A 27,742-nucleotide genomic window follows, 5' to 3' on the forward strand; every position below is an offset into this window, starting at 1 on the left:
TCTTAAAGTTGTATATCTTAGGGGGGGGGGTAAAAGAGTATGAAGATCAACAAAGACAATCTTATTCTGCTTCTATCCAAATGTAAAGTCTTTCTAAGACTAAATCTTGAAGCCAGAAGAACAATGTCACATAAAACATCAGAACATAACTCAAATCATGTTTGTTCTCAAAGACCAGCAAAGAATATTCTTTGCATTATCATCTGAAGACATGGATTGATGGTGTGTATCCCTTGTTCTGATCTAGTGCATAATCCAACCTATGCACAAGTCCACCTGGTGCAGTTTGTTCTCAAAGAACATCTCTTGGTTGAGACTTCAGTTAAAGTCCAGGTGTGTTATTTAAATTGCTCAGGCTTATAGAGTCATTTCATTTTGTTTGAGTCTTGTTTGAGTCCCTCATGTTCTTCTTTCGAATATGACAAATTTCTAGAGTCTAGGTTATGGTTATCAGGTTGTGATAATCATAGGATTTAAGGGTAGTGTTCAGACATTGTTAAGTCCGAGGTCATTCTTTACAGTTGCTTGGTAAAGAATAAGAGTCTTGTTTTGTGTCGTGAACAAAAATTGTTTCTTGTGTTCCAAGTCCTCTATAGAGAAGTGTTATCTCTATGGATAATCAGAGTTTGTTTAAGTTCAGACAAACTTATGTCTTAAAGTGATGTCAACATCACAAAGTTCATTAATCTTGGAAGAAGGACTAGGAATATGCATTAGAATTTTGAAAATGCTACATTATTGTCTAAAGTGGCAGTTCAGGCATAATGTGGATTAGAATGAGCAAGTTCTGATATGGATGTAAGTAATTTGTTTTGGCAATACATAACTACTTTCATGATGAAGACTTCACTTAGTGAAGATGACTATGAAGACAAAAGTTCTATGATCTGATCAACACAGCTAAGGATAAAGGAGAATCCTTTCTGTTCAAAGAGCATGTTAATCAATGTGTGAGATTGAAAAACACCAAATCAAGAAGGATTTCGAATTTTCTTAAGCAGACCATGATCTGATTCAAACATGGTAAGGTTATGCTCAACAAAATTCAAGAAGTGGCAGTTCTGTATGTTGAGATTGTGGCAACCTCTCTGTGTGTGCTTCTAATATCAAGAGGTCATCAGTTGATCATTTTTGGAGGAGATAAGTTAGTAGAAAAGGGTCTGTTGAAGAAAGAGATGAACCTTGTGGAGAATACTGGTAGTACAAATGTCAGACACAATGTTTTGACATCTTACTTCTGGTGTAAGTATTTTATGTAAAGGAGCAAATTTGCTATAGTGAGTGTGTTCAGCAGGATAGTTGAACAGAGGGTGCGGCTCTTGAAGATATGAAGATGAGTCTTATATTTTCCATTCATCATTTCAAGCTTATTCCTTGAAGAAGCTCAGACTATCTCAGATAGGGGGAGTAACTTCTGTTGTCAAGAAAAATTTCTTGGTTAAAAATACTTTAACATCATGAAGAAAATGTGACATTTTTGTCAGTTATTTATCAATGGTTAAATCTAACCATGTGCAAATGGAAACCACGATTTCTTCTCCATACTAATGAGGTAGTTGTATGTCTAACAGTCTCAAGGTGTTCAGAACGACAGAAGTTTATGTCTATGACTAGTGAGTAAGTGGGGAGTCTTTTACTTGGTCCAAAAGATGCTCTGTCTTAATCTTTTAAAGAATCTTGAGCTATGTGCTTAAAAGGAAGAAAAGTGACAATGTATGACAGGATGTCATGACATGTTTAAAGACATTGAATCTTCTAAGTCAAACAAGGAAATCTGACTTGAAGTTTATCTACACATAAGTGGTCGGTGTAAAGTACAATCAATGACTATGCATGCACTAGTATTTCAAGATAACTCCTGTCAGAAAAACAGTCAAAAACTGCTTTGGAAAGAGTAATTGCGTTTGGAACTGTTTCCTAATTAACCGTTTGACCGTTGAACAAGACCAAAGACCATCGTTATTTCCTATAATCTTCAATGGCTATATAATAGCATCTCCATGGATTATAGAAATCAAACTCTCTCAAGATTTCGTTCGTGTGTGTTCTTATGAGTCGTGTATGGGTTTGGTATTGTGATGGGTTGCTTTACCAAAACCACTTCAGAAAAAGAAAAACACGGGCTAGGGATGTTGATGGTCTCTACCATGGTTTTTCTGCAATAACAACAAAGGCGTTCCATCATATACAACCTTCAGTATAGGAATCCTTTTCGTTGTGATTTGTGTTCTGAGTTACAAGGGCTGGTTCTTGAAGAACTACAGTGGCAAGAACTGGTTTCCGTATCTTCTTCCTCATGTGCAGGAGGGGCTACAGGTTTTTCCACTGCATCTTATGGCATCGGTTCAATCTTTGTCATATTATGGCTAAAAAGGGAGAGAAGACTTCGTTGTGAACATTGTTTCTGCTACTGTCAAAAGAAACAAAGGATCATTTGCAGACAGAGCGGATTGAAGATGTTACGATGAGGTTTAGCATTGAAGAACAGAAGACCCAATTCTGAGAATGTAAAAGACCGTTCTTCTTTGTAGTCTCGAAAGTTGAAGTTGTTGCTAATTTTTATAAATGCATAGTTTTAGCCAAAATAAGTCAAAGGGGGAGATTGTTGATGCTCTGCTATGTATTATTGTCTGATTGGCATTAATGTTTGGCTAAAACAAATAATAGCAGCAAAAGGTATTTATATGTACAAGTCTTGCAATTATAAAAAGAGCAAAATATGTACAAGCAAGATGTTATATGGAATGTCATGACATCAACTCATGACATCGCGCCTGCAGAACTGGAAGGAAGATTCGGTTTGTACTCAACAGATACAGAATATTCTTGGAATATTTTGTAATCCTATGTGGCGCAATTATAAAGGTCTAAAGAATATTTGAATAATCATATCAGAAGATTGAAGATTCAAAAGTTTCTAATTTAGGAGATAAATTTGGAAACTTGTGATTAAAAGACCTTGATTGTAGCAGAAGATTTTTGCATATTTGTAACAGCAAGGAGTGCTGCGATTTCTAAGCCCAAGTCCAACTGGGATCAGGTTATAAATAGAAACCTTTGTAACCTAGTTTGGTGAGCTAGCCGAGAATTGGCAAGATGTAGTTTTTAAGGTTAGCCGTGTAGGTGAACCACCCGGTTTGTGGGATGGTCACTAATATGTGATTCTCGAAGATGTTAAGCAAGAGAAGTTTAGTGTGAATCTCGAAGCCTGTAGGTAAGAGATTTTGTGTCCTTGGAGGAAGCTGTTAAGCAACTTCAGGTTATGTTTGTTTATTCAGAATGTTGGTAATTAAGTTGTCGATGCAGTGGCTGAGTTGTTGACTGGTAGACATCATTGCTATGATTAGGAGTGTAATTGAGATATTCCATATTTAGGGAGAACCTAGGTAGAAGGGTCATTGGGTAGTGATTAAGTGAGGAGTTGTAAACTGGGATTTTAGCTCTGAATTGATACTGCTAATAGTGAACTTCATCCCTGGCTTGGTAGCCCCCAGAGTAGGTAGTTAGACCGAACTGGGTTAACAATTAACTATGTTATTTATCTTATGCATTGTGTTGTTTGTTTAGTCGTGGATGTTATAACATTGTTAATAGCATCAGGTTCAGAAGTGTTAGCTTTTCCTTTACATAACCATATAATCTTTATAATTTGGTTATGTTGACTGAACATATGTGATCCCAGGTCTCATTGACTCCTGTTTAGGAGTAATTAAAAATTGGGGGATCTCTCTATTCTGCCTATGCTACATTAATAACAGATCAGATGTGTTGACATCGTGAATGACATCCGAGTCTGTCATACCAGAATTTTCAATAGTTATGGAGGGTAAGTATTGTTGTTTGTTTACAATGAAAAAGTTGAAAGAATTTATGTGAGAAAATTATGCAGGGACTGGTACTGCCTTTTTAAAGGTTTTGGTGTTGCTATAGTGGTTAGATCAGAGTGGAAAAAATATATGAACAATGGTTGAATAGGTACATGTGAAATTGGGAGAAAATTGTGTACGTAAATAGGTTAGGACTAGTGGTAGAGTGTAAACGTGTGGTTTTATACGTGAAAGTCAGAGGCCTCTCCCATATGGTGAAAATGTTAGCTATTTATATTGACAAAACTAGGTCAACTAATAAAGTAGTTAATTAAATACAATCAAAAATTAAACCAAATATAATTTGATTTTGATTTCTTACTGTATTTTATCAATCACTTTATAACCTTCCTAAAATTGTTTTACTTGACCACTAAAACACAAAAATGCATGAAATAACAAATTAAAATTAAAACTTTTTTTTTGGGGCTATAAAATGCATAAATTTGAAAATTAAATGAAAAAATATATTTTTTTAAATTGCTAAATAAATAAAAAACGAAAATGCCATTTGTAATTATATGAGGGCAAATTTTGGGGTATGACAGCAAGCAACCTCCGTTCTCCTTAGAGGTAACGTTTCTAAACCTAATGTTGAATCATCTTGCCCTAATGTCTCAGAGAAAAATATTGTGGCTACTGATAGACACATTAGAAAGATTGTTGCTCAAACTTTAGGTATAACTATGGATGAGACCTTTCCATTGCCTGCTGAGACAAACACGAGCACTAACCCTCATGATACTACTACCTTGTCTGGCGTGGATAACGTTGGGGGGGTGAGGGAAGCTTATGAAATTGGCTACCGTAGTTCTAGAGGAAGTTAGAATCAGGGATGAACAAGGGATAAAAAAGTCCTCTGCCAGAAAGAAATCTTCTGTCACTTGTCATACTTCTGAGTCACGGAAACCTCAAAATCCTGTTACTGAGAATGTGGTGAATCTTGATGAGATATCTGACAATGATCTCATCACTACTGTGATGCCTGGTCTTTCTAAGAAACTCAGGTCGAGGAAAGGTAAGGCTGTGGCTACCTCCACCCCCACCAGAATAAAGACTAGGTATGGTCCCTCAAAGCCTTGGAGTAAAGAGATTCCTAACTCCAACAAGAGGAAGGTCAGGGATACTGCTAATTCAGAAAGTGATACTGAAGATGATGTCTAAGATATCTTGATTAAGAAAAAATCTGAGATGAAGAACCTCTTAGTCCACGTACCCGACGCCCCTATGAACAATATTTCTTTCCACTCTAGGGACAGTGTTGACCAATGGAAGTATGTCTACCAGAGGAGAATTGCTCTTGAGAGAGATTTGGGAAAAGAGGCTCTTGAATGTTCTGAGATTATGGATTTTATCACTCATGGTGGCTTGATAAATACTGTATCTCGGTTTGGAAAATGTTATGAGGGACTTATAAAGGAGTTTGTTGTTAATTTCCTTGTGGATTATGCTGACCCCAGAAGTAAAGACTTTAGGAAAGTGTATGTTAGAGGGAGATGTGTTGAATTCTCATCGGCTGTTATCAACAGATATATGAACACAATAGAAGATGAACAAGGTGAACTGGAAGTAACAGATAACCAGGTTCACAAAGTTATAACTTCTAATCAGGTGAGTACCTAGCCTGTGAAGGACAAACTACCAGCTAGCAAATTGAGTGTCAAATATGCCATCCAGCATAGAATTGGTACTGCAAATTGGGTCCCTACCAACAACTCTTCAGTTATCTCTATGATTTTGGGAAAATTTATTTATGTAGTTGGAAGCAAGAAGGCCTTCGATTACGGTGCCTACATTTTTTATCAAATTGTGAAGCATGCTGGCTCATGCGCAATAAAGATGTCAATTGCCTTTCCTACTCTCATATTTGGTATTATCCTAAGCCAACATCCTGGGATTCTTTGCGATACTGATGCAATGCCCAAAAGGGAGTCTACACTATCCCTTCATTTTAAATTGTTTACAAGTAAACATGTCCCTGACATTTCCATGACATCTGCATCTACTGAGAACAAGACCTCAACCAAGGCTGAGATGATTTCTGAGCTTGTGGAGGTCTACAAAGAACTTGATGGGGTTATCAGGGTTAGCTCTGCAAGGAAGGATAAGTTTGAAAAGATGATCAAGGATCTGAAAAAGGATGATAGTGCGGATGAGGAAGTGGACTATGAAGGAGGAAAGTCGGATGATAAGGAAGACAGTTCTGAAGCTACTGAGTCTGCTGTTCCTGAAGACAGCTAGAACCTGGCTTATAACTGTGTTTTTTTCTTTGTTGTTTTTGGCACCTGCGTGTGCTTGCATTTTTGTTGTTGTACTCTTCAATCTCCTTGAATATTTTCTTCTCTTAATTCTGGCATATTCTGGCTAAAAAGGGGGAGTACTTAGTAGCCTGGTTTTTTACTAGCTAGTTAATAGTCTGCTAATAATTGGTGAGTTGAGGGGGAGTAATAGTGTGTTGAGGGGGAGCAAGTGATGTTCCAAAATATTATAATGCTTCTCTATTGCTGTTGTGCTGCTCTGTTTGTTGTCTGATCCTAAGTATGTGATCTAATGATGTTTTAGCCAAAATTTACCAAAGGGGGAGTTTGTTGGTTATGTGTTGGCAACAATTTTGGTAAAACATAATGTTAGGATGGTCTGCAAAGATGTCAAAGCAGATGTCTTAACATCCTTGGTTTCTCCTAAGAGATAGACACGACACTTCATAGCAAGGAAGGAATCATATGAATGTCAATACCTGAATTAGAGGTGTAACACCCTAAACCCCGCACATGAAATGTCACATAATTTATTTATAAATACAACCACATAGAGTGTCACATACATGAATAGACACAAATCTTGCCGAGTTGTAAAACCCCAAATTCTAAATTAGTTGTTTATTTAATTAATTTAGCATGAATATAAGAGTCATTGCGAAGTATTCGATATATACAATGTTTTGGTGTTTTTATGTGAGTCCTTATGACGACTCATGATGTTTTGATGAATATGATGGTTATGTGATGTTTATGTGAGTTATTTTGAAGCATTTTATATAGATGATGTTTTAGTGATTTTTGGGGAAGTGTTTGAGTTATATGATGTTTTGATGATTCGTGTGATGTTATGGGAAATTGTGATGACTTGAAGAATATGAGATGTGATATGATGTTTTGATGATTTATTTGATGATGTTGATGTGTTGGGGAATTATAGAGTATTTTGGATGATATATATATATATAATAACCAAGATAATTAGTTAGTATTATCCTAATTAGTAAAATAGAATAATATTGATGATATATGATGATTGTGGTATCGGAGGGTATGTATCCTTAGAATAGAGGGTAGTGCCTTTGACTAGAAGTTGTAAAATTAATTTAAATAAATATAATTAGTTGTAATTATTTATCTGATTTGATTTATTAGAAAATTAGATGATTTAATATGATTAGAATAAGAATTATTATTTAGATATAATAATAATAATATTAGATATTATTTGGTAATAATAATAATAAATCAAACAATATAAAGTGTGTAGAGATTTTGGGGGCAAATTAGTAATTGCGTGAGGATAAGTGAGGGTAAGATGGGAAATGCCATATTAGGGGTCTAAGGGTCAGAATTGACAAAAAGGAAAATTGGGACTTGAACGATTCATTCGTGCAATCGTAAGAATTGGAAAAGAGGCAAAGGCAAAGCAAGAGCTAGGGCATAGAGAGGCAAAGAGGAATTGTAGAACAAGAAGAGGATTTGATAGAAAGCTTCAACCTAAGGTATGGGGAGTTTATTTAGATTATCATGAATGGTTTATAATTGTATGATTTGTTGTTGGGAAATTTGGATTATGAGGGTTTGATGATGATTTGATGAATTTTGATGATTTTCATGTGTTAAAATGCAATAGATGATACCCATAGGTTAGAATGCATAAAGATATATTTAGACTATGAAATATGGTGATTATATGGTGTTTCTAGGACTTAAGATATGTAAATATCGCAAAGGAACTGGTTTAAAAAGTACAGAAAAATTCAGCATGTGAATAGTGTGCGTCGATGCAAACAGGGGAGCGGTTGACGTAAAATGCAGGCGAGCGGTTGACCATAGGGTCGCCTTGAGTGAACCCTAGAGGGACAGGATTATCTATGCGTCAACCTAAGGAGGTTATGCGTCGGCTCACAGCATCCAATTTTTGACATATTTTTTGTAAAGGCCATAACTTGAGTTTCCGGACTACGATTGATGAGCCGTTCAAAGCGTTGGAAAGCTAACACAATGAACTATACCATGGTGGAATAAAATTAGTCATAGGATGTAGTATTATAGTGATTGAATTAAGATTAAGTGATGAACTATGTAGTGTTAACATAGGAAGTATGCCCTTTGTTATGAGTTAACGTAACCCTGTTTTGGTATAACTTGATGAGTGTTTTCTTTATGATGACATGATGTTATTGTGATGATGATGTGTGTTTTCCTTATGACGAGATGATGATCTAATGCGTTAATATACCAATATGTAATGCCTTCTATTGTGAATTAATTTAACTATGTCTTATCGTAACTTGATGTATGTTATATGATGAATCGATGATCGCTGTTATAATAATGTGGGTAATACGAAGTATGTGATAAAATATGATGAATATGATGAATCGATGATGTTATGATGATGTGTGTAAAATGAAGCATGTGATGGTGTATGATAAATATGATGAATGATAATATGTGTTAACAATTTGTGGTCGTATCTTATGTGGTGTTGCGCATCATGCATTCAAAGTATTTGAAGGAATTTTGTCCAGTGAAGTTTGCAGGATATTTATCCATTGATGTTAGGACGTTTTGGTCTAGTGATAGCCTCAATTCCATAGTGTGGATTGAGTGCAACTTGTGAGGTGTTCCGGTTCCAAGCGAGAATCGATCCTATTGGTGGGATCTTTGGAGAATAACGATGACTAAGTCATCAGTGATGTTTTCGTACCACATGCATGAGTCTTATGAAGTTGTATTTCATTATTTGTGGCATTGCACAATACTTGTAATAAGTGATGTCTTTGATTGATTCTTGGAAGATGATGTTTGGTATATTTTAAGTGATGTATTTGATTTATTCTTGGATTGATGATGATGTGACATGAAGAACTGGTAATTATCATTATATGATGTAATGTATTAAATGATGTTATATGATCGTTGTTTCCTAGATGTTAGATTAAGAAATGTTATGATCAATATTCTTAGTTTTGATGATAACATTAAGTATGAATTTTGTATAAGACAATGTGGTACTCTAATCCTTTGCATTTTCCATTTCAGGAAATATATAAAGAGTATGCATAAATCAGCGCTCAGAAGCAACTGACTCAGAAAGTTTTGGATGGCTTCATCAGAACATGCTCTGGCAAGACATCCGAAGATGGTCATGCAGAATCAGAACATGAACTGGAAAGCATTAGAAGATTGGAAGTCAGAAGAACAAGCTCAGAAGTTCTGATGGTATCATGCTCAAGCTCTTCAAAGTCAGAAGACAGAAGATGCTCTGCACCCAAGCTGATGGCTCTGATATTCAAACGTTGTTATCTACAAATCTGAGTCTAGAAAGAAAGTACAAGATGAAAGGCTGTAACGTCTAATCTCTGACTGACAAAAGGAACGTTAGAAGCTACAAAAGGCAAAGTCAGTAAAAGCAGCAAAAGTAAGGCTCGGGGTAGTTGACAAAAGTGTGAAACATTAAATGCAGCGTTGTACTATTCACGCAAAGCATTAAATGCATCCCAACGGCCATTTCCTCTCAACGCCTATAAATACAAGTTCTGTCCAGAAGCTGAATACAACACTTGCACAAAATATATAGAAACGATGTCAAATTCAAAAGCTTACGAACTTCATCTTCAACCTCACAAACTCTTTGTAATATTTAGTGAGTGTTAAGTTTAGAACTTAAGAGAAATATCACAGTTGCGATTACAACTTTATTAGAAGCATTCAAACTCTTGTAAACTTTATTTTACATTGATTGTAAAAGGATTCCTAGAGTGATCAAGTTGTGATCTGTAGACTCTAGAAGACTTAGAGGGTATCTAAGTGGAAAACCATTGTAATCAGTTGGATTAGTGGATTAAATCCTCAGTTGAGGTAAATCACTCTAAAGGGGTGGACTGGAGTAGTTTGGTTAACAACGAACCAGGATAAAAATCATTATGTTGATTTTTTTTATCTTCCAAGTTTTTGTGTTACACTTATTCAATCCCCCCTTTCTAAGTGTTTTTTTATCCTTCAATTGGCATCAGAGCGCCGGTTCTAGGTGCAAGCACTTAACCGTGTTAGACAAAAGATTCAGGGAGAAAAACACAAAGTCAAAATGGTTGAAACAACTTCATCTACTCCTACTCCTGAACAAAACAACAATGGTAATGGAAGCAATAGTTTCAATGGCTATAATAGACAACCAGTTTTTTAAGGTGAAAACTTTGAGTATTGGAAAGATAGACTCGAAAGTTACTTTCTTTGTCAAGATGGTGACTTATGGGATCTAGTGCTGGATGGTTACACACATCCTGTAAATGCTCAAGGTGTCAAGATTTCTAGATAAGCCATGAGTGATGCTCAGAAGAAAGACTTCAAGAATCATCACAAGTCTAGAACCATATTGCTAAATGCTATCTCTCATGCTGAGTATGAGAAGATAACAAACAGAGAAACAGCTCATGATATCTTTGAATCCTTAAAGATGACTCATGAGGGTAATGCTAAAGTAAAGGAGACAAAGGCCTTAGCTCTAATCCAGAAGTATGAAGCATTCAAGATGGAGGAAGATGAAAACATTGAAGCAATGTTCTCAAGATTCCAGACTCTGACTGCTGGATTGAGAGTACTAGATAAAGGCTACACCAAAGCTGATCATGTAAATAAGATTATCATAAGCTTACCCAGAAGATGGGGACCCATGGTGACTACATTCAAGATTGCCAAGAATCTGAATGAAGTGTCTCTTGAGGAGCTGATCAGTGCCCTGAGGAGTCATGAAATTGAGCTGGATGCAAATGAACCTCTGAAGAAAGGTAAGTCCATCGCATTAAAATCTAGAAATAAAAAATGTACTAACGCTTTTCAGGCTGAAGAAGAAGATTCTGAAGAGTCAGAATCAGTAGAAGAAGAAGAAGAAGATGAATTGTCTCTAATATCTAGAAGAGTAAAACAACTCTGGAAAAGCAAGCAGAGAAAGTTCAAGAACTTCAAAAGGCCTGAAAAAGGAGAATCTTCTGGACACAGAAGATCTGACAAGAAGAAGGTGACATGCTATGAATGTAAAGAGCCTAGACACTACAAGAATGAATGTCCAAAGCCTCAGAGGGAAAAGCCCAAGAAAAAGTTTGAAAAGAAGAAAGGCTTAATGGCTACTTGGGATGACTCAGATTCTTCTGATCAAGAGTCAGACTTTGAAGATGAGCAGGCAAACATAGCACTGATGGCCACTGTTGATGAAGAGTCAGAATCTACATCAGACTCAGATTCTGAAGAGGTATTTTATGAACTTTCTAAAGATGAGATAGTTTCCAGCTTAACTGAACTTATGGAAATCAATGCTAAACTTAGTATCAAATACAAAAAGCTGAAAAAGCTCTTTGCATATGAGACTAAGAAACTTGAAATAGAAAATGCTGAACTTAAAGAAAAAGTTTTAAAACTATCTAAAGATGTTGAATCATCTTCAATTTCAGAAAAGTCTATTCCAAGCGTGAACAATATTCTTAAGGAATATGACTTGAGTTTCAAAAAGTTTCTATCTAGAGGTATAGGCAGAAGTCAGCTAGCCTCTATGATATATGGTGTAAGTGGAAACAAGAGAATAGGCATAGGCTATGAGGGTGAAACCCCATATAAACTTGAAACTGTTGATGAGATGATTATTACATACAAACCTTTGTATGATCAGTTCAAGTATGGCCATTCTCATGATATTAGGCACACATCACATGCTAAGAGTTTCCACATAACACACACCAAGAAACAGGTTGCTACACATTCTAGAAAATCTTATGTTAAACCTCATGCTAAATCTCAGTTCAATCAGAACTTGAGAAGGACTAACCCAAAAGGACCCAAAAGAATGTGGGTACCTAAGGAAAAGATAATTCCTGTTACAGATCTCCTTCAAGGTTCAAAAGACAAAGGCAAACATGTCATGGTGCCTGGACTCTGGGTGCTCACGACACATGACGGGAAGAAGGTCTATGTTCCAAGACCTAGAGCTTAAATCTGCAGGAGCAGTAAAGTTTGGAGGGAACCAGAAAGGTAAAATCATTGGTTCTGGAACCATATGCATTGGTAACTCTCCCTTTATAACTAATGTTCTTTTAGTAGATGGATTAGCTCATAACTTATTGTCCATAAGCCAATTAAGTGACAATGGTTATGACATTATCTTCAATCAAAAGTCTTGTAAAGATATCAGTCAGAAGGATGGCTCAATCCTATTTACAGGCAAGAGAAAGAACAACATTCATAATATTGATCTTCTAGATCTTAAGAATCAAAACGTTACTTGCCTTATGTCTGTTAGTGAAGAGCAGTGGGTCTGGCACAGAAGATTAGGTCATGCTAGTTTGAGAAATATTTCTCAGATTAACAAACTTAATCTGGTCAGAGGACTCCCTAATCTAAAATATAAATCAGATGCCCTTTGCGAAGCATGTCAGAAAGGGAAGTTTTCAAAACCTACATTCAAGTATAAAAATGTTGTCTCTTCCTCTAGGCCGCTAGATTATCTGCACATTGATCTTTTTGGCCCAGTCAAAACAGCATCAATCAGAGGGAAGAAATATGGATTAGTCATCATAGATGACTATAGCAGATGGACATGGGTAAAGTTCTTGACACACAAGGATGAGTCACATAGTATGTTCTTTGACTTCTGCACTCAGATTCAATCTGAGAAGGAATGCAAAATCATAAAGGTCAGAAGTGATCATGGTGGTGAATTTGAGAACAGATTATTTGAAATCTATTTTTAAAGAAAATGGTATTGCCCATGATTTCTCTTGTCCTAGAACTCCACAGCAAAATGGAGTTGTAGAATGAAAGAATAGGACTCTACAAGAAATGGCCAGAACCATGATCAATGAAACTAATATGGCTAAGCATTTCTGGGCAGAAGCAATTAACATTGCATGTTATATTCAGAATAGAATCTCCATAAGACCTATTCTAAATAAGACTCCTTAGGAAGTGTGGAAGAATAGAAAGCCCAACATTTCTTATTTCCATCCATTTGGATGTGTATGCTATATTCTGAATACTAAAGATCATCTACATAAGTTTGATTCTAAAGCTCAGAAGTGTTTTCTACTTGGATATTTTGAACGCTCAAAAGGCTACAGAGTATACAATACTAAAACTCTTGTAGTTGAATAATCAATCAATATCAGATTTGATGATAAGCTTGGTCTTGAAAAGCCAAAGCAGTTTCAGAATTTTGCAGATATAGAAATCTCTAACTCAGATCATGAAGAACCCAAAAGCATAGTTTCAGAAGATCAAGTTGCTGCCTCTTTAGAGAATCTCAGAATATTTGAAGAGCCAACACCCAGAAGATCTTGTAGACTCAACTTTGCTCATCCAGAAGATGTTATCATTGGAAAGAAAGATGATCCTATCAGAACAAGAGCATTCCTTAAGAACAATGCAGAATGTCAATTTGGTCTATTATCTTTGATCGAGCTAACTTCTGTTGATCAAGCTCTGGAAGATGCTGATTGCATAATTGCCATGCAAGAAGAACTAAATCAGTTTACAAGGAATGATGTTTGGGATCTGCTTCCAAGACCAAAAGGATTTAACATCATTGGAACAAAGTGGGTCTTCAGAAACAAGCTAAGTGAAAAAGGAGAAGTTGTAAGAAACAAAGCCAGACTGGTTGCTCAGGGCTATAGTCAGCAAGAAGGCATTGACTATACAGAAACCTTTGCACCAGTGGCCAGGTTAGAATCTATTCGCTTATTAATTTCATTTTCCACTCAGAATAACATCACTATATATCAGATGGATGTTAAGAGTGCCTTCTTAAATGGTTATATAGATGAAGAAGTATATGTCCACCAACCTCCTGGTTTTGAAGACTCTAAGTCTCCAGAACATGTTTTCAAATCAGAGAAATCATTATATAGCCTGAAGCAAGCTCCCAGAGCTTGGTATGAAAGATTAAGTTCTTTCCTTCTGGATAATGGTTTCACTAGAGGACAAGTGGATACAACTCTCTTCTGTAAAACCTTTAAAAAGGATATTTTAGTTTGTCAAATATATGTTGGTGATATTATATTTGGAACATCTAATGCTACACTTGGAAAGGAGTTTGCTAAGTCTATGCAGGCAGAGTTTGAAATGAGCATGATGGGAGAATAACGATGACTAAGTCATCAGTGATGTTTTCGTACCACATGCATGAGTCTTATGAAGTTGTATTTCATTATTTGTGGCATTGCACAATACTTGTAATAAGTGATGTCTTTGATTGATTCTTGGAAGATGATGTTTGGTATATTTTAAGTGATGTATTTGATTTATTCTTGGATTGATGATGATGTGACATGAAGAACTGGTAATTATCATTATATGATGTAATGTATTAAATGATGTTATATGATCGTTGTTTCCTAGATGTTAGATTAAGAAATGTTATGATCAATATTCTTAGTTTTGATGATAACATTAAGTATGAATTTTGTATAAGACAATGTGGTACTCTAATCCTTTGCATTTTCCATTTCAGGAAATATATAAAGAGTATGCATAAATCAGCGCTCAGAAGCAACTGACTCAGAAAGTTTTGGATGGCTTCATCAGAACATGCTCTGGCAAGACATCCGAAGATGGTCATGCAGAATCAGAACATGAACTGGAAAGCATTAGAAGATTGGAAGTCAGAAGAACAAGCTCAGAAGTTCTGATGGTATCATGCTCAAGCTCTTCAAAGTCAGAAGACAGAAGATGCTCTGCACCCAAGCTGATGGCTCTGATATTCAAACGTTGTTATCTACAAATCTGAGTCTAGAAAGAAAGTACAAGATGAAAGGCTGTAACGTCTAATCTCTGACTGACAAAAGGAACGTTAGAAGCTACAAAAGGCAAAGTCAGTAAAAGCAGCAAAAGTAAGGCTCGGGGTAGTTGACAAAAGTGTGAAACATTAAATGCAGCGTTGTACTATTCACGCAAAGCATTAAATGCATCCCAACGGCCATTTCCTCTCAACGCCTATAAATACAAGTTCTGTCCAGAAGCTGAATACAACACTTGCACAAAATATATAGAAACGATGTCAAATTCAAAAGCTTACGAACTTCATCTTCAACCTCACAAACTCTTTGTAATATTTAGTGAGTGTTAAGTTTAGAACTTAAGAGAAATATCACAGTTGCGATTACAACTTTATTAGAAGCATTCAAACTCTTGTAAACTTTATTTTACATTGATTGTAAAAGGATTCCTAGAGTGATCAAGTTGTGATCTGTAGACTCTAGAAGACTTAGAGGGTATCTAAGTGGAAAACCATTGTAATCAGTTGGATTAGTGGATTAAATCCTCAGTTGAGGTAAATCACTCTAAAGGGGTGGACTGGAGTAGTTTGGTTAACAACGAACCAGGATAAAAATCATTATGTTGATTTTTTTTATCTTCCAAGTTTTTGTGTTACACTTATTCAATCCCCCCCTTTCTAAGTGTTTTTTTATCCTTCAATTGGCATCAGAGCGCCGGTTCTAGGTGCAAGCACTTAACCGTGTTAGACAAAAGATTCAGGGAGAAAAACACAAAGTCAAAATGGTTGAAACAACTTCATCTACTCCTACTCCTGAACAAAACAACAATGGTAATGGAAGCAATAGTTTCAATGGCTATAATAGACAACCAGTTTTTTAAGGTGAAAACTTTGAGTATTGGAAAGATAGACTCGAAAGTTACTTTCTTTGTCAAGATGGTGACTTATGGGATCTAGTGCTGGATGGTTACACACATCCTGTAAATGCTCAAGGTGTCAAGATTTCTAGATAAGCCATGAGTGATGCTTAGAAGAAAGACTTCAAGAATCATCACAAGTCTAGAACCATATTGCTAAATGCTATCTCTCATGCTGAGTATGAGAAGATAACAAACAGAGAAACAGCTCATGATATCTTTGAATCCTTAAAGATGACTCATGAGGGTAATGCTAAAGTAAAGGAGACAAAGGCCTTAGCTCTAATCCAGAAGTATGAAGCATTCAAGATGGAGGAAGATGAAAACATTGAAGCAATGTTCTCAAGATTCCAGACTCTGACTGCTGGATTGAGAGTACTAGATAAAGGCTACACCAAAGCTGATCATGTAAATAAGATTATCATAAGCTTACCCAGAAGATGGGGACCCATGGTGACTACATTCAAGATTGCCAAGAATCTGAATGAAGTGTCTCTTGAGGAGCTGATCAGTGCCCTGAGGAGTCATGAAATTGAGCTGGATGCAAATGAACCTCTGAAGAAAGGTAAGTCCATCGCATTAAAATCTAGAAATAAAAAATGTACTAACGCTTTTCAGGCTGAAGAAGAAGATTCTGAAGAGTCAGAATCAGTAGAAGAAGAAGAAGAAGATGAATTGTCTCTAATATCTAGAAGAGTAAAACAACTCTGGAAAAGCAAGCAGAGAAAGTTCAAGAACTTCAAAAGGCCTGAAAAAGGAGAATCTTCTGGACACAGAAGATCTGACAAGAAGAAGGTGACATGCTATGAATGTAAAGAGCCTAGACACTACAAGAATGAATGTCCAAAGCCTCAGAGGGAAAAGCCCAAGAAAAAGTTTGAAAAGAAGAAAGGCTTAATGGCTACTTGGGATGACTCAGATTCTTCTGATCAAGAGTCAGACTTTGAAGATGAGCAGGCAAACATAGCACTGATGGCCACTGTTGATGAAGAGTCAGAATCTACATCAGACTCAGATTCTGAAGAGGTATTTTATGAACTTTCTAAAGATGAGATAGTTTCCAGCTTAACTGAACTTATGGAAATCAATGCTAAACATAGTATCAAATACAAAAAGCTGAAAAAGCTCTTTGCATATGAGACTAAGAAACTTGAAATAGAAAATGCTGAACTTAAAGAAAAAGTTTTAAAACTATCTAAAGATGTTGAATCATCTTCAATTTCAGAAAAGTCTATTCCAAGCGTGAACAATATTCTTAAGGAATATGACTTGAGTTTCAAAAAGTTTCTATCTAGAGGTATAGGCAGAAGTCAGCTAGCCTCTATGATATATGGTGTAAGTGGAAACAAGAGAATAGGCATAGGCTATGAGGGTGAAACCCCATATAAACTTGAAACTGTTGATGAGATGATTATTACATACAAACCTTTGTATGATCAGTTCAAGTATGGCCATTCTCATGATATTAGGCACACATCACATGCTAAGAGTTTCCACATAACACACACCAAGAAACAGGTTGCTACACATTCTAGAAAATCTTATGTTAAACCTCATGCTAAATCTCAGTTCAATCAGAACTTGAGAAGGACTAACCCAAAAGGACCCAAAAGAATGTGGGTACCTAAGGAAAAGATAATTCCTGTTACAGATCTCCTTCAAGGTTCAAAAGACAAAGGCAAACATGTCATGGTGCCTGGACTCTGGGTGCTCACGACACATGACGGGAAGAAGGTCTATGTTCCAAGACCTAGAGCTTAAATCTGCAGGAGCAGTAAAGTTTGGAGGGAACCAGAAAGGTAAAATCATTGGTTCTGGAACCATATGCATTGGTAACTCTCCCTTTATAACTAATGTTCTTTTAGTAGATGGATTAGCTCATAACTTATTGTCCATAAGCCAATTAAGTGACAATGGTTATGACATTATCTTCAATCAAAAGTCTTGTAAAGATATCAGTCAGAAGGATGGCTCAATCCTATTTACAGGCAAGAGAAAGAACAACATTCATAATATTGATCTTCTAGATCTTAAGAATCAAAACGTTACTTGCCTTATGTCTGTTAGTGAAGAGCAGTGGGTCTGGCACAGAAGATTAGGTCATGCTAGTTTGAGAAATATTTCTCAGATTAACAAACTTAATCTGGTCAGAGGACTCCCTAATCTAAAATATAAATCAGATGCCCTTTGCGAAGCATGTCAGAAAGGGAAGTTTTCAAAACCTACATTCAAGTATAAAAATGTTGTCTCTTCCTCTAGGCCGCTAGAACTTCTGCACATTGATCTTTTTGGCCCAGTCAAAACAGCATCAATCAGAGGGAAGAAATATGGATTAGTCATCATAGATGACTATAGCAGATGGACATGGGTAAAGTTCTTGACACACAAGGATGAGTCACATAGTATGTTCTTTGACTTCTGCACTCAGATTCAATCTGAGAAGGAATGCAAAATCATAAAGGTCAGAAGTGATCATGGTGGTGAATTTGAGAACAGATTATTTGAAATCTATTTTAAAGAAAATGGTATTGCCCATGATTTCTCTTGTCCTAGAACTCCACAGCAAGATGGAGTTGTAGAATGAAAGAATAGGACTCTACAAGAAATGGCCAGAACCATGATCAATGAAACTAATATGGCTAAGCATTTCTGGGCAGAAGCAATTAACATTGCATGTTATATTCAGAATAGAATCTCCATAAGACCTATTCTAAATAAGACTCCTTAGGAAGTGTGGAAGAATAGAAAGCCCAACATTTCTTATTTCCATCCATTTGGATGTGTATGCTATATTCTGAATACTAAAGATCATCTACATAAGTTTGATTCTAAAGCTCAGAAGTGTTTTCTACTTGGATATTTTGAACGCTCAAAAGGCTACAGAGTATACAATACTAAAACTCTTGTAGTTGAATAATCAATCAATATCAGATTTGATGATAAGCTTGGTCTTGAAAAGCCAAAGCAGTTTCAGAATTTTGCAGATATAGAAATCTCTAACTCAGATCATGAAGAACCCAAAAGCATAGTTTCAGAAGATCAAGTTGCTGCCTCTTTAGAGAATCTCAGAATATTTGAAGAGCCAACACCCAGAAGATCTTGTAGACTCAACTTTGCTCATCCAGAAGATGTTATCATTGGAAAGAAAGATGATCCTATCAGAACAAGAGCATTCCTTAAGAACAATGCAGAATGTCAATTTGGTCTATTATCTTTGATCGAGCTAACTTCTGTTGATCAAGCTCTGGAAGATGCTGATTGGATAATTGCCATGCAAGAAGAACTAAATCAGTTTACAAGGAATGATGTTTGGGATCTGCTTCCAAGACCAAAAGGATTTAACATCATTGGAACAAAGTGGGTCTTCAGAAACAAGCTAAGTGAAAAAGGAGAAGTTGTAAGAAACAAAGCCAGACTGGTTGCTCAGGGCTATAGTCAGCAAGAAGGCATTGACTATACAGAAACCTTTGCACCAGTGGCCAGGTTAGAATCTATTCGCTTATTAATTTCATTTTCCACTCAGAATAACATCACTATATATCAGATGGATGTTAAGAGTGCCTTCTTAAATGGTTATATAGATGAAGAAGTATATGTCCACCAACCTCCTGGTTTTGAAGACTCTAAGTCTCCAGAACATGTTTTCAAATCAGAGAAATCATTATATAGCCTGAAGCAAGCTCCCAGAGCTTGGTATGAAAGATTAAGTTCTTTCCTTCTGGATAATGGTTTCACTAGAGGACAAGTGGATACAACTCTCTTCTGTAAAACCTTTAAAAAGGATATTTTAGTTTGTCAAATATATGTTGGTGATATTATATTTGGAACATCTAATGCTACACTTGGAAAGGAGTTTGCTAAGTCTATGCAGGCAGAGTTTGAAATGAGCATGATGGGAGAACTCAAGTATTTCCTTGGGATCCAGATCAATCAAACTTCTGAAGGAACTTATGTTCATCAGACCAAGTATGTGAAAGAACTTCTGAAGAAGTTTAATCTTTCAGAAAGCAAAGAAGCAAAGACTCCTATGCATCCAACGTGTGTATTAGATAAGGATGAGGTAAGTAAGAAGGTAGATCAGAAGCTCTACAGAGGTATGATTGGATCTCTTTTATATCTTACTGCTTCTAGACCTGATATTTTATTCAGTGTATGCCTGTGTGCTAGATTCCAATCAGATCCTAGAGAATCTCACTTAACTAGTGTTAAGAGAATTCTGAGGTATCTGAAAGGTACTACTAATGGTGGTTTAGTCTACAGAAGATCTGAAGAATACAACTTAGTAGGATATTGTGATGCTGATTACGCTGCAGATAGAGTTGAAAGGAAAAGTACTTTTGGAAGCTGTCAGTTTCTGGGAAGTCATCTGATCTCTTGGTACAACAAGAAATAAGCCACAATTTCCCTCTCTACAATAGAAGTAGAATATGTTGCTGCTGCTGGATGTAGTACACAGATGCTCTGGATGAAGAGTCAGCTAGAAGATTATCAGATATATGAGAGTAACATTCCAATATTCTGTGATAATACTTCTGCTATTTGTTTATCTAAGAATCCTATCTTACATTCCAAAGCTAAACATATTGAGATTAAACATCACTTCATTAGGGACTATGTTCAGAAGGGTGTTCTTTCTTTAAACTTTGTGGATACAGAACATCAGTGGGCTGATATCTTCACAAAACCACTTGCCGAATATATGTTTCAGTTCATTCTGAAGAATATCAGTATGGATTTATGCCCAAAATGAAAGGATGAGAAGATCTGATATATGGATTAGATTTGAAATGCTTATTTATTTTCTTGTCAGATGTTATGGATATGTTGATCATTTAGATATTCTGATTCTGTTATTGCTAACGTTTCATATGTCTAAGTTGATTCAGAATTTTTGTTAAAGCAAAACAGCTATCACCAGCTATTCCAGATGATGAACACGTGTTCATTCTGAAGGGACAAGCATACGTGCAGTTGATGAGATGCCGCCCTAGGTAACTGTGCAAATCATTTCAAATCTCACGTTATCTCTCCTAACGTCATTCAACATTAAATGCAAATTGATTCTCTGCATTCTATAACTGTTCATTCTCAGAATTAAATTGCATTTTGTTTCGCGTCCGTGGCTATTTAAACACATCTCATAATCATTTTCCCTCTTTTCACGCATTCTTCGTTCATCTTGTTTATGCATTTATGCCTCTTCTTCTCTCTTTTCAAAAACCCTAAACCGAAACCAAGAAATCTCAGTAGTGCTTCAATGGCTTCTTCCTCAAAGACTCAAATTGGTTCATCTTCTCAACAACACTTTCAAGATCAACAACAAAAACTTCTTGTTGCACAGAAGACATGTTCTATTCCTTTGAATGAATTAGAGGTTATCTGCGAGATGATGGTTGATTTTGATAACTTGGAAGCACATGATATTCATCTGAAGGAGGCCATGACCTTTCATGGATGGCAAGCGTTCTTTTATGGTTTGTGTGGTCCTGTATATCCAGATTTGGTGAAAGAATTCTGGGTTCATGCAACACTCATGCCAAAGGCCAATCTCTCCATCGTTCATGGTGAACGTATCTCCATCACAGAAAATCTTCTAAGGAAGTTGTTTGGGTTGGAAACTGTTGAAGGTGTTTCTGGAGCTGTTCCAGGAAGAACAGAGTGGGAAGTTATATATGAGGAAATATACAAGGACGGAAAAGAATCTACAGAAATAAAGGAAATGAAGCCTTCTTACAGAATCTTGGCTAAGATTCTTCTGGGTTGCGTCTACCACAGAAAGGCAACCGTTTCTTCAAATTATGTCAGCAAGAACCAACTATACATTCTATATTGCATTGGTAAAAAGGAAAAGGTGGATCTTCCGTTTATCATCTTCAACTACATGTGGCATCATGTGAAGGATTCTAGAGATGAATCCAGAAAGAAGAATCCAAAGTACAAGAGAAATATCATTCCTTTTGGAAGAATCATCACTGATCTTCTGGTTCAAACAAAGATTGTTGAGGATCTGGAGAAGGCTGGCATTATCAAGGATCCTTATACAATTATTGGAAGCACCATGAATGCTCGTACTCTCAAGAAAATGGGCTTAATTGAATCTATTGGTACTTCTCCTCAAGTGAACACTGAAGTTAGGTCCAGAAGAGGTCTTGCTCTGGCTGACTTTGAGTTGTTCTTCAGAAATGAACTTCCAGAAGTGATCGTTCAATACATTGCTATGCACAAGGAAGTAGGTTCTGATTGTGATCCTATTTGGATAAGTAAGCAAAAACTTGCCACTACTGCTACTCAAGTTCCAGAAGTAGTGCAAGAAAAAGAAAGAAGAACAGAAAGAAAGTTAGATCTTCCAACAATCAGTGAAGAGAAAAAGGAAGTTAAGAAAGCAGAAGAAAAGAAGGAAGAATAGAAGAAGGAACAAAAGGAAGAAAGAGAAGTAAAAAAAAAGAAGGAAAAGAAGAAAGATAAGAAAAAGAAAGAAGAAGAAAAGAAAGAAGAAAAGAAGTTAGAGAAGAAAGAAGTGGAAAAGGAAAAGAAGGAAGACTTGAAAGGAAAGAAGATAGTTGAACAGAAGGAGAAGCAGAAGGAGAAGAAAAGGAAGATTGTTAGAGGAGGACCTGCTAGGAAGAAGAAACGACCTTCAGGTATTGTAATTTCTGAACCTGGTTCTGCTCCTGTTTTAAATTCAAATTTTGTATCAACAAAAGCTACCCCAGAAATTCCACCAGAAAAAGCCCCTGCTAAACCACCTCCAACCACCAAAGTTCCTACCTCTCCTCCTTCACCCAAGTCTAAAGGCAAATCGCCTAATCTTGATTCTGAACCCCCTGTTTCTGAACCTATCTTTGAAGTCACACCCCTAAACACCATCATTCCTCCTCACGCCACTATATCCACTTCTCAGCCTCCTCCAAATTCCAACTATGCTCATGTAGACACTGCTGTGTTCTGCAATTTCACCTCATCAGAATCCTCTCATTCTGATTCATTCACCAACCTCATGCAGAAATATACCCGTAAGAATAAACCAACTTCTGACCCAGTTGTCTTAGTCTTGGACTTTGACAATGAAGCTGAATCCTCTCAACCACCCTCTTCAGAAACATTATTTGTTCTTGATAGAGTTTCTCAACCATATGCCTTCTCTCACCCAGATAAGCCAATCTCCTCTTTCAATCTTCAAACTCCCATCTCACCTCCCAGAACTAAACCTCCAAAACCTTCTGTTGATGCACGTTTTGAATGTTTAAATAACAAGGTCAGAACAGGTTTGGAAGTTCTGAAGGTTGCTCATGATTCCAAGCTGGATCATGTAGCTGCTGGGAAGCTCTGGAGAGCTTTTGGTGAAGAGATTCAGACTGACTTTCTGGATCTTCAGAAAGAGTGTCTAGCTGCTGCTCCTGGTCCTTCTGGATTATTTCTGCAGTATGATGATGGAAGATACTATCACCCCATCACCAACTGGAAGCCTATGGAAGAGAAGCCATTTGTTGATGAACTTGAAGAAGAAAATCTTCTAGCAATCGTTGTGTGGAAGCCACATCCATACAAAGTTCCGACTGGAGATTTTCAGGCTTTGTTCAACTGGTTCAGGGAGAACCCTTCTGAAAAGGCTCCTAACATGGTTTACCCAGAAGTTGAGTACCCTCCAGAACTTGAGACTCCAACTGCTCCAGAGAATCTGGTTGAAATTCTTCAAGGCCTCGAGCATCCTGTTGAAGATATTCCTGTTGAGGAAAGTTATAAAGATGTTCTAATGATTGAAGCTGATGCAAATCATCCTGTTCTGGATAACAACTTTGATGTTGCTTCTGCTGGTTCCTCTATTTCTATTCTGATGAACACTATGAAGGAGCTCCAACAGAATCAAGCTACCTTGGCTAGTCGTCTAGACAAGCAAGATAACACCAATGCTGAGATCAGATCTTGGATGAAGACTTAAGAAGAAGCTACTAAGAAGCAAATTGCGGACACTTCTGAAATTAAGAACCTTCTGGCCGTCTTAGCTTTTAAGTTTAGCCAGTCGTCGTCTGTCTTTTGTCTTAGTTTGTTTTGTTTGTTTCTGCATCTATTTGCTTGCATCTGCTTCTGTATTATCTTCTGACTCTAATCAATGAAATATTATCTTTTTCTTTCTTCACTCTGTGTGTGTCTTTTCATCTGAATCTTTTATGCTTTTTGATGTTTTGACAAAAAGGGGGAGAAATGTGATAATTGAATTGATTTATAATATCAGTTGTTGGGCTTAAGTCTCAACATTCCTAACAAATATATTGCAAGTTTTCTGTCTTTGATAGGTTTTGCAGGAATGAGATATTCTGGAGAAAACTAAAAATGAGAAGCAAATACATGGGGAAAAGCAATTCTAAAGCTCTTAAAGATTTGAAGCTGAAAATTCTAGTAACACACGCTCGATGTCAAACTGGATGTTATGACATCCACAATTACGAAGTACAGACAATAATAATAAATAGTATAAAACAATAAAGAACACACATAATTGTTTACCCAGTTCGGTTCAAACAACCTACTCTGGGGGCTACCAAGCCAGGGATGAAGTCCACTATTAGCATTATCAATTCAGAGCTAAACTCCCAGTTTATAACTCCTCACTTAATCACTACCCAATGACCCTTCTACCTAGGTTCTACCTAGATATGGAATATCTCCATTCCACTCCCCCTCAATCACAGCAGTGATACACATACACAATAAACAAATATAGATAGAAGACACTCTTCAAAAACACACCTTAATCTGCTTAAAAGCTGCAATCAAGAGACACACACTCGTGCTTAAAAGCTTAGAGTGACACAATAAAAACACAAACTCATTCCAATGCAATCATCAAAGATAAAAGCGTGGATCACAAGAGACAGTTACAGAATAGTCGTTCTTCATAATTACAATCTTCTGTCTGCGTTCCAAATTAGGATTGCAGGTCTTTTTATACGCAGTCTTGGACCTTAGGCTTTTTTAAAACACATTAGGGTTTAAAAAGTTAACCTAATTCACACGCCAACTGTCTGTTACATAATGTGTTGTCAATAGGATCTTCTAAACGAAATATGCAGCACTCAATAAAAAGTTTCCTAAACTGATAAAAAGGATAAATCAGGAAACACAACTCATAAACAATAACAGCTCCTGGTGTCACACATGGATGTCATGACATCGATCATGACATTCTTTACAAAACATTTATTAGCTCCACACATATATGCAACCTGCATAAACACAATCAACCAGGTATGTTTTACCAATAAAGCAGCCAACATGCAAAGCACCTTCAATCTCCCCTTTTGGAAAATTTTTGGCTAAAACATCCTGTTACACCATACCAGAGAAACACTTGCAGCGGATAGTCAAAACAAACATAAGCCAATACAAACAATCAGCATACATAAGCAGTATGCACACAGTGCTCAGACAAATAAACAGACAGTGCATAAGAGTAGCACAAGCACAAGCCACAAGAGTAGCACAAAACAGATCAACACAAATATAAGCAATTAGAATTGTTGATCACACACAACCACCAGTCTTTTTTTTATGGGGTGACACATATAATTTTCTCCCCCTGTTTGGCCACAAATGTTGCCAAAGCCAAAAGAAGTGTCTTCTCCTCGCTCAACGAGTTTGAATAAGTCCAAAAATAAAATAGACCAAAAAAAATAAAACAGACGGAACTAACTGAAACAGAACAAACAAAACAAAAAAATAAACACACTAGACTCTAGTTGCAATTACTGCTTAGAGTTAGAACCAGCTGAGGTGTCTGAAGAACTTTCTTTCTCAGAATCATCAGTAGGACTAGCACTTTCTTCCTCCACTTCTTGATCATCTTTATCTTCCATCTCTTCTGTACCTGCAAACTCCTCATTCTCATCCATTTCCAAAGTTCGTCTCATTTGTTCAAGAGACATTTTTATAGCTTCCAGTTCTTTGCAAGTCTCTTTTAGGATTGCTATGACTTCTGCTTTACTGACTTATGCTTCAGATTTGGAAGTTTCAGATAATGTCATGACAATGTCTGGAACATGCTTTCCTTTAAATAGTTTGTAATGAAAAGCCAAGGGACTTTCTCTCTTGCACACCACATCATGTTCGTTGAGAATGTTTGGATATTGATCCAGAATTATACCACTTAAGAGGGATGGAAAGGCAATTGGACCTTTAATACTGAAGCTTCCAGCATGCTTCATGGTTTGGTCAAAAATATATGCTCCATAATCAAACTTTGCCTTTGTTCCTACAGCATACAGAAATCTACCAAGCACAGTTGAGATAGTGGACTTGTGATTTGTTGGAACCCAATTTGGTGCTCCTATTTTGTGAAGCATTGCATACTTAATGCTCAGCTTTCTTGCAGCTAGTTTCTTTTTCATGGGCCAGCTTTTTGCCTGCTTGGATGTGATCACTTGACAAACTTGGTTGTCTATCACTTCCAGCTCAGTTTGAGCTTCATCTGTTCTTCCCAAGAATTTATTAATTACAGAAGGAGAGAATGATACACACTTACCTCTTACAAACACTTTTCTGTAGTCTGCACTTCTGCTATTGTCACACTCTTCAGATAGGTTTACTACAAATTCTTTGACCAGCTTCTCATAGCATTTGGGAAGATTGCACACAGTTTTTAGCAGTCCAGCTTCTTGAATCAGCTCTAAGACTTATTTGTTTTCAAGAGCATTTAGAGCCAATTCCTTTTCAACAGCCAATCTCTTTTGAAGAACATATTTCCATCTGCTGACACTAGAGGCATAGTGAAAAGATACATTATCAATGGGAACATCAGGGATACTAGCAGAAAGCTTACTGGTTGTAGGCTTCTTCCTTGACGGGATGTCAGGGACACTTACTTCAACATCAGATTCAGGTTCAACAATTTCCCGCTCTTTTCTTTTCTTTGGAATGACCCTGCTCCAAGAGTTTGAGGGACCAACCCCTTTACTTTTGGTAACAGCTTTGCTCTTGACAGGACCTGCAGACGTACTCTTCTTCCTGATAGCGTCTTTGGCAGGGTTGTTCACTTGAGTGATCCTTTTTGGTGATCCTTTAACAACAGCTTTACCTTTCTTCTTGTTATTAGCCTGTTGGCTACACTCGGATTCAAGGAAGTAAGTAATTTGTCTTCAGAGTACTCATCTAAGTCTACCATATTAGTATCAATTTCAGTATTGGCCTTAGGGTGTACATTATTTTCAATGTGATTGACATCCTCGGTGACATTGGTATTCTTAGTTACCCCTTATTCATCCTTGTTGATTTCTAGGCCACTGTCAACGGTGTGAACAACCTCAACCTTACTGGTGTTGTTGGGGGGGATCAGCCATTACAGTTTGAAGTGGAATGGTTATTCCATGCACTTGATGATTCTCCTTCAGAATACGATTAACAATCCTGGTAATTGCACTATCGACATACTTGGATCCTTCTTTAGTAAGTTTCTCCATGGTAGCAGATGCTGAGGATTTGGTGCCCTTGTTGTGAATACCCTCCTTGGGTCGTTTTGCATGAGTCGTTTTAGGCTTTGTGGCCCTTACTTCGTCATTGCTAATCGTCCTTAAAGGGACAACCTTAAGAACCCTATTAGGGTTAGAGGACTCTTCTGGTGTTGCTGAGTCTGAGACGAGAGATTCATCATTCGATTGCTAAGACATTTTGAACCTTAGAGAACCAGAACTTGTTTCACTGTTGTGAGAGCAACATATGTAAATCAATCTCAGAAAGTAGCTAGTATAACTACTAGGAAGGTTTGCCGTTTTTAGAATATTAGGGGATCAAGGGGGCTTTATATGCACACTGAGTGAGGGAAATTTCAAAACATGGATTTTGACAAAGCCCAAATAATATTCCCTCACGTTGGTTAATTGCTATAATGAGTTTTGGTAGCAAATACCCAACATACCCTTTTCTGTCGCATTGTCTTTAGAT

The 27,742-nt window shown here is 36.8% G+C and overlaps 3 protein-coding genes across 3 annotated transcripts; 2 read left to right on the plus strand and 1 right to left on the minus strand.

The window, feature by feature from the left end:
* The first annotated feature begins 5,093 nt into the window (after positions 1-5,093).
* LOC131656533 (uncharacterized) lies at positions 5,094-6,107 on the plus strand. Its single transcript, XM_058926237.1, has 2 exons — positions 5,094-5,477; positions 5,682-6,107. The coding sequence occupies exons 1-2, from the start codon at positions 5,094-5,096 to the stop codon at positions 6,105-6,107; spliced, it is 810 nt and encodes a 269-aa protein (XP_058782220.1).
* Positions 6,108-21,065: 14,958 nt separating this feature from the next.
* On the plus strand, positions 21,066-22,214 carry LOC131656544 (uncharacterized). The gene has a single exon (XM_058926244.1). The coding sequence runs from the start codon at positions 21,066-21,068 to the stop codon at positions 22,212-22,214; it is 1,149 nt and encodes a 382-aa protein (XP_058782227.1).
* Positions 22,215-26,478: 4,264 nt separating this feature from the next.
* Positions 26,479-27,731, minus strand: LOC131656556 (uncharacterized). The gene is made up of 3 exons (XM_058926251.1): positions 27,717-27,731; positions 27,116-27,459; positions 26,479-26,905 (listed from the first exon to the last, which is right to left on the minus strand). Exons 1-3 carry the CDS (start codon positions 27,729-27,731, stop codon positions 26,479-26,481), a joined length of 786 nt encoding a protein of 261 aa, XP_058782234.1.
* Positions 27,732-27,742: the final 11 nt, after the last annotated feature.

The sequence above is a fragment of the Vicia villosa genome, linkage group LG1 (assembly GCF_029867415.1).
Source record: "Vicia villosa cultivar HV-30 ecotype Madison, WI linkage group LG1, Vvil1.0, whole genome shotgun sequence".
NCBI lineage: Eukaryota > Viridiplantae > Streptophyta > Magnoliopsida > Fabales > Fabaceae > Vicia > Vicia villosa.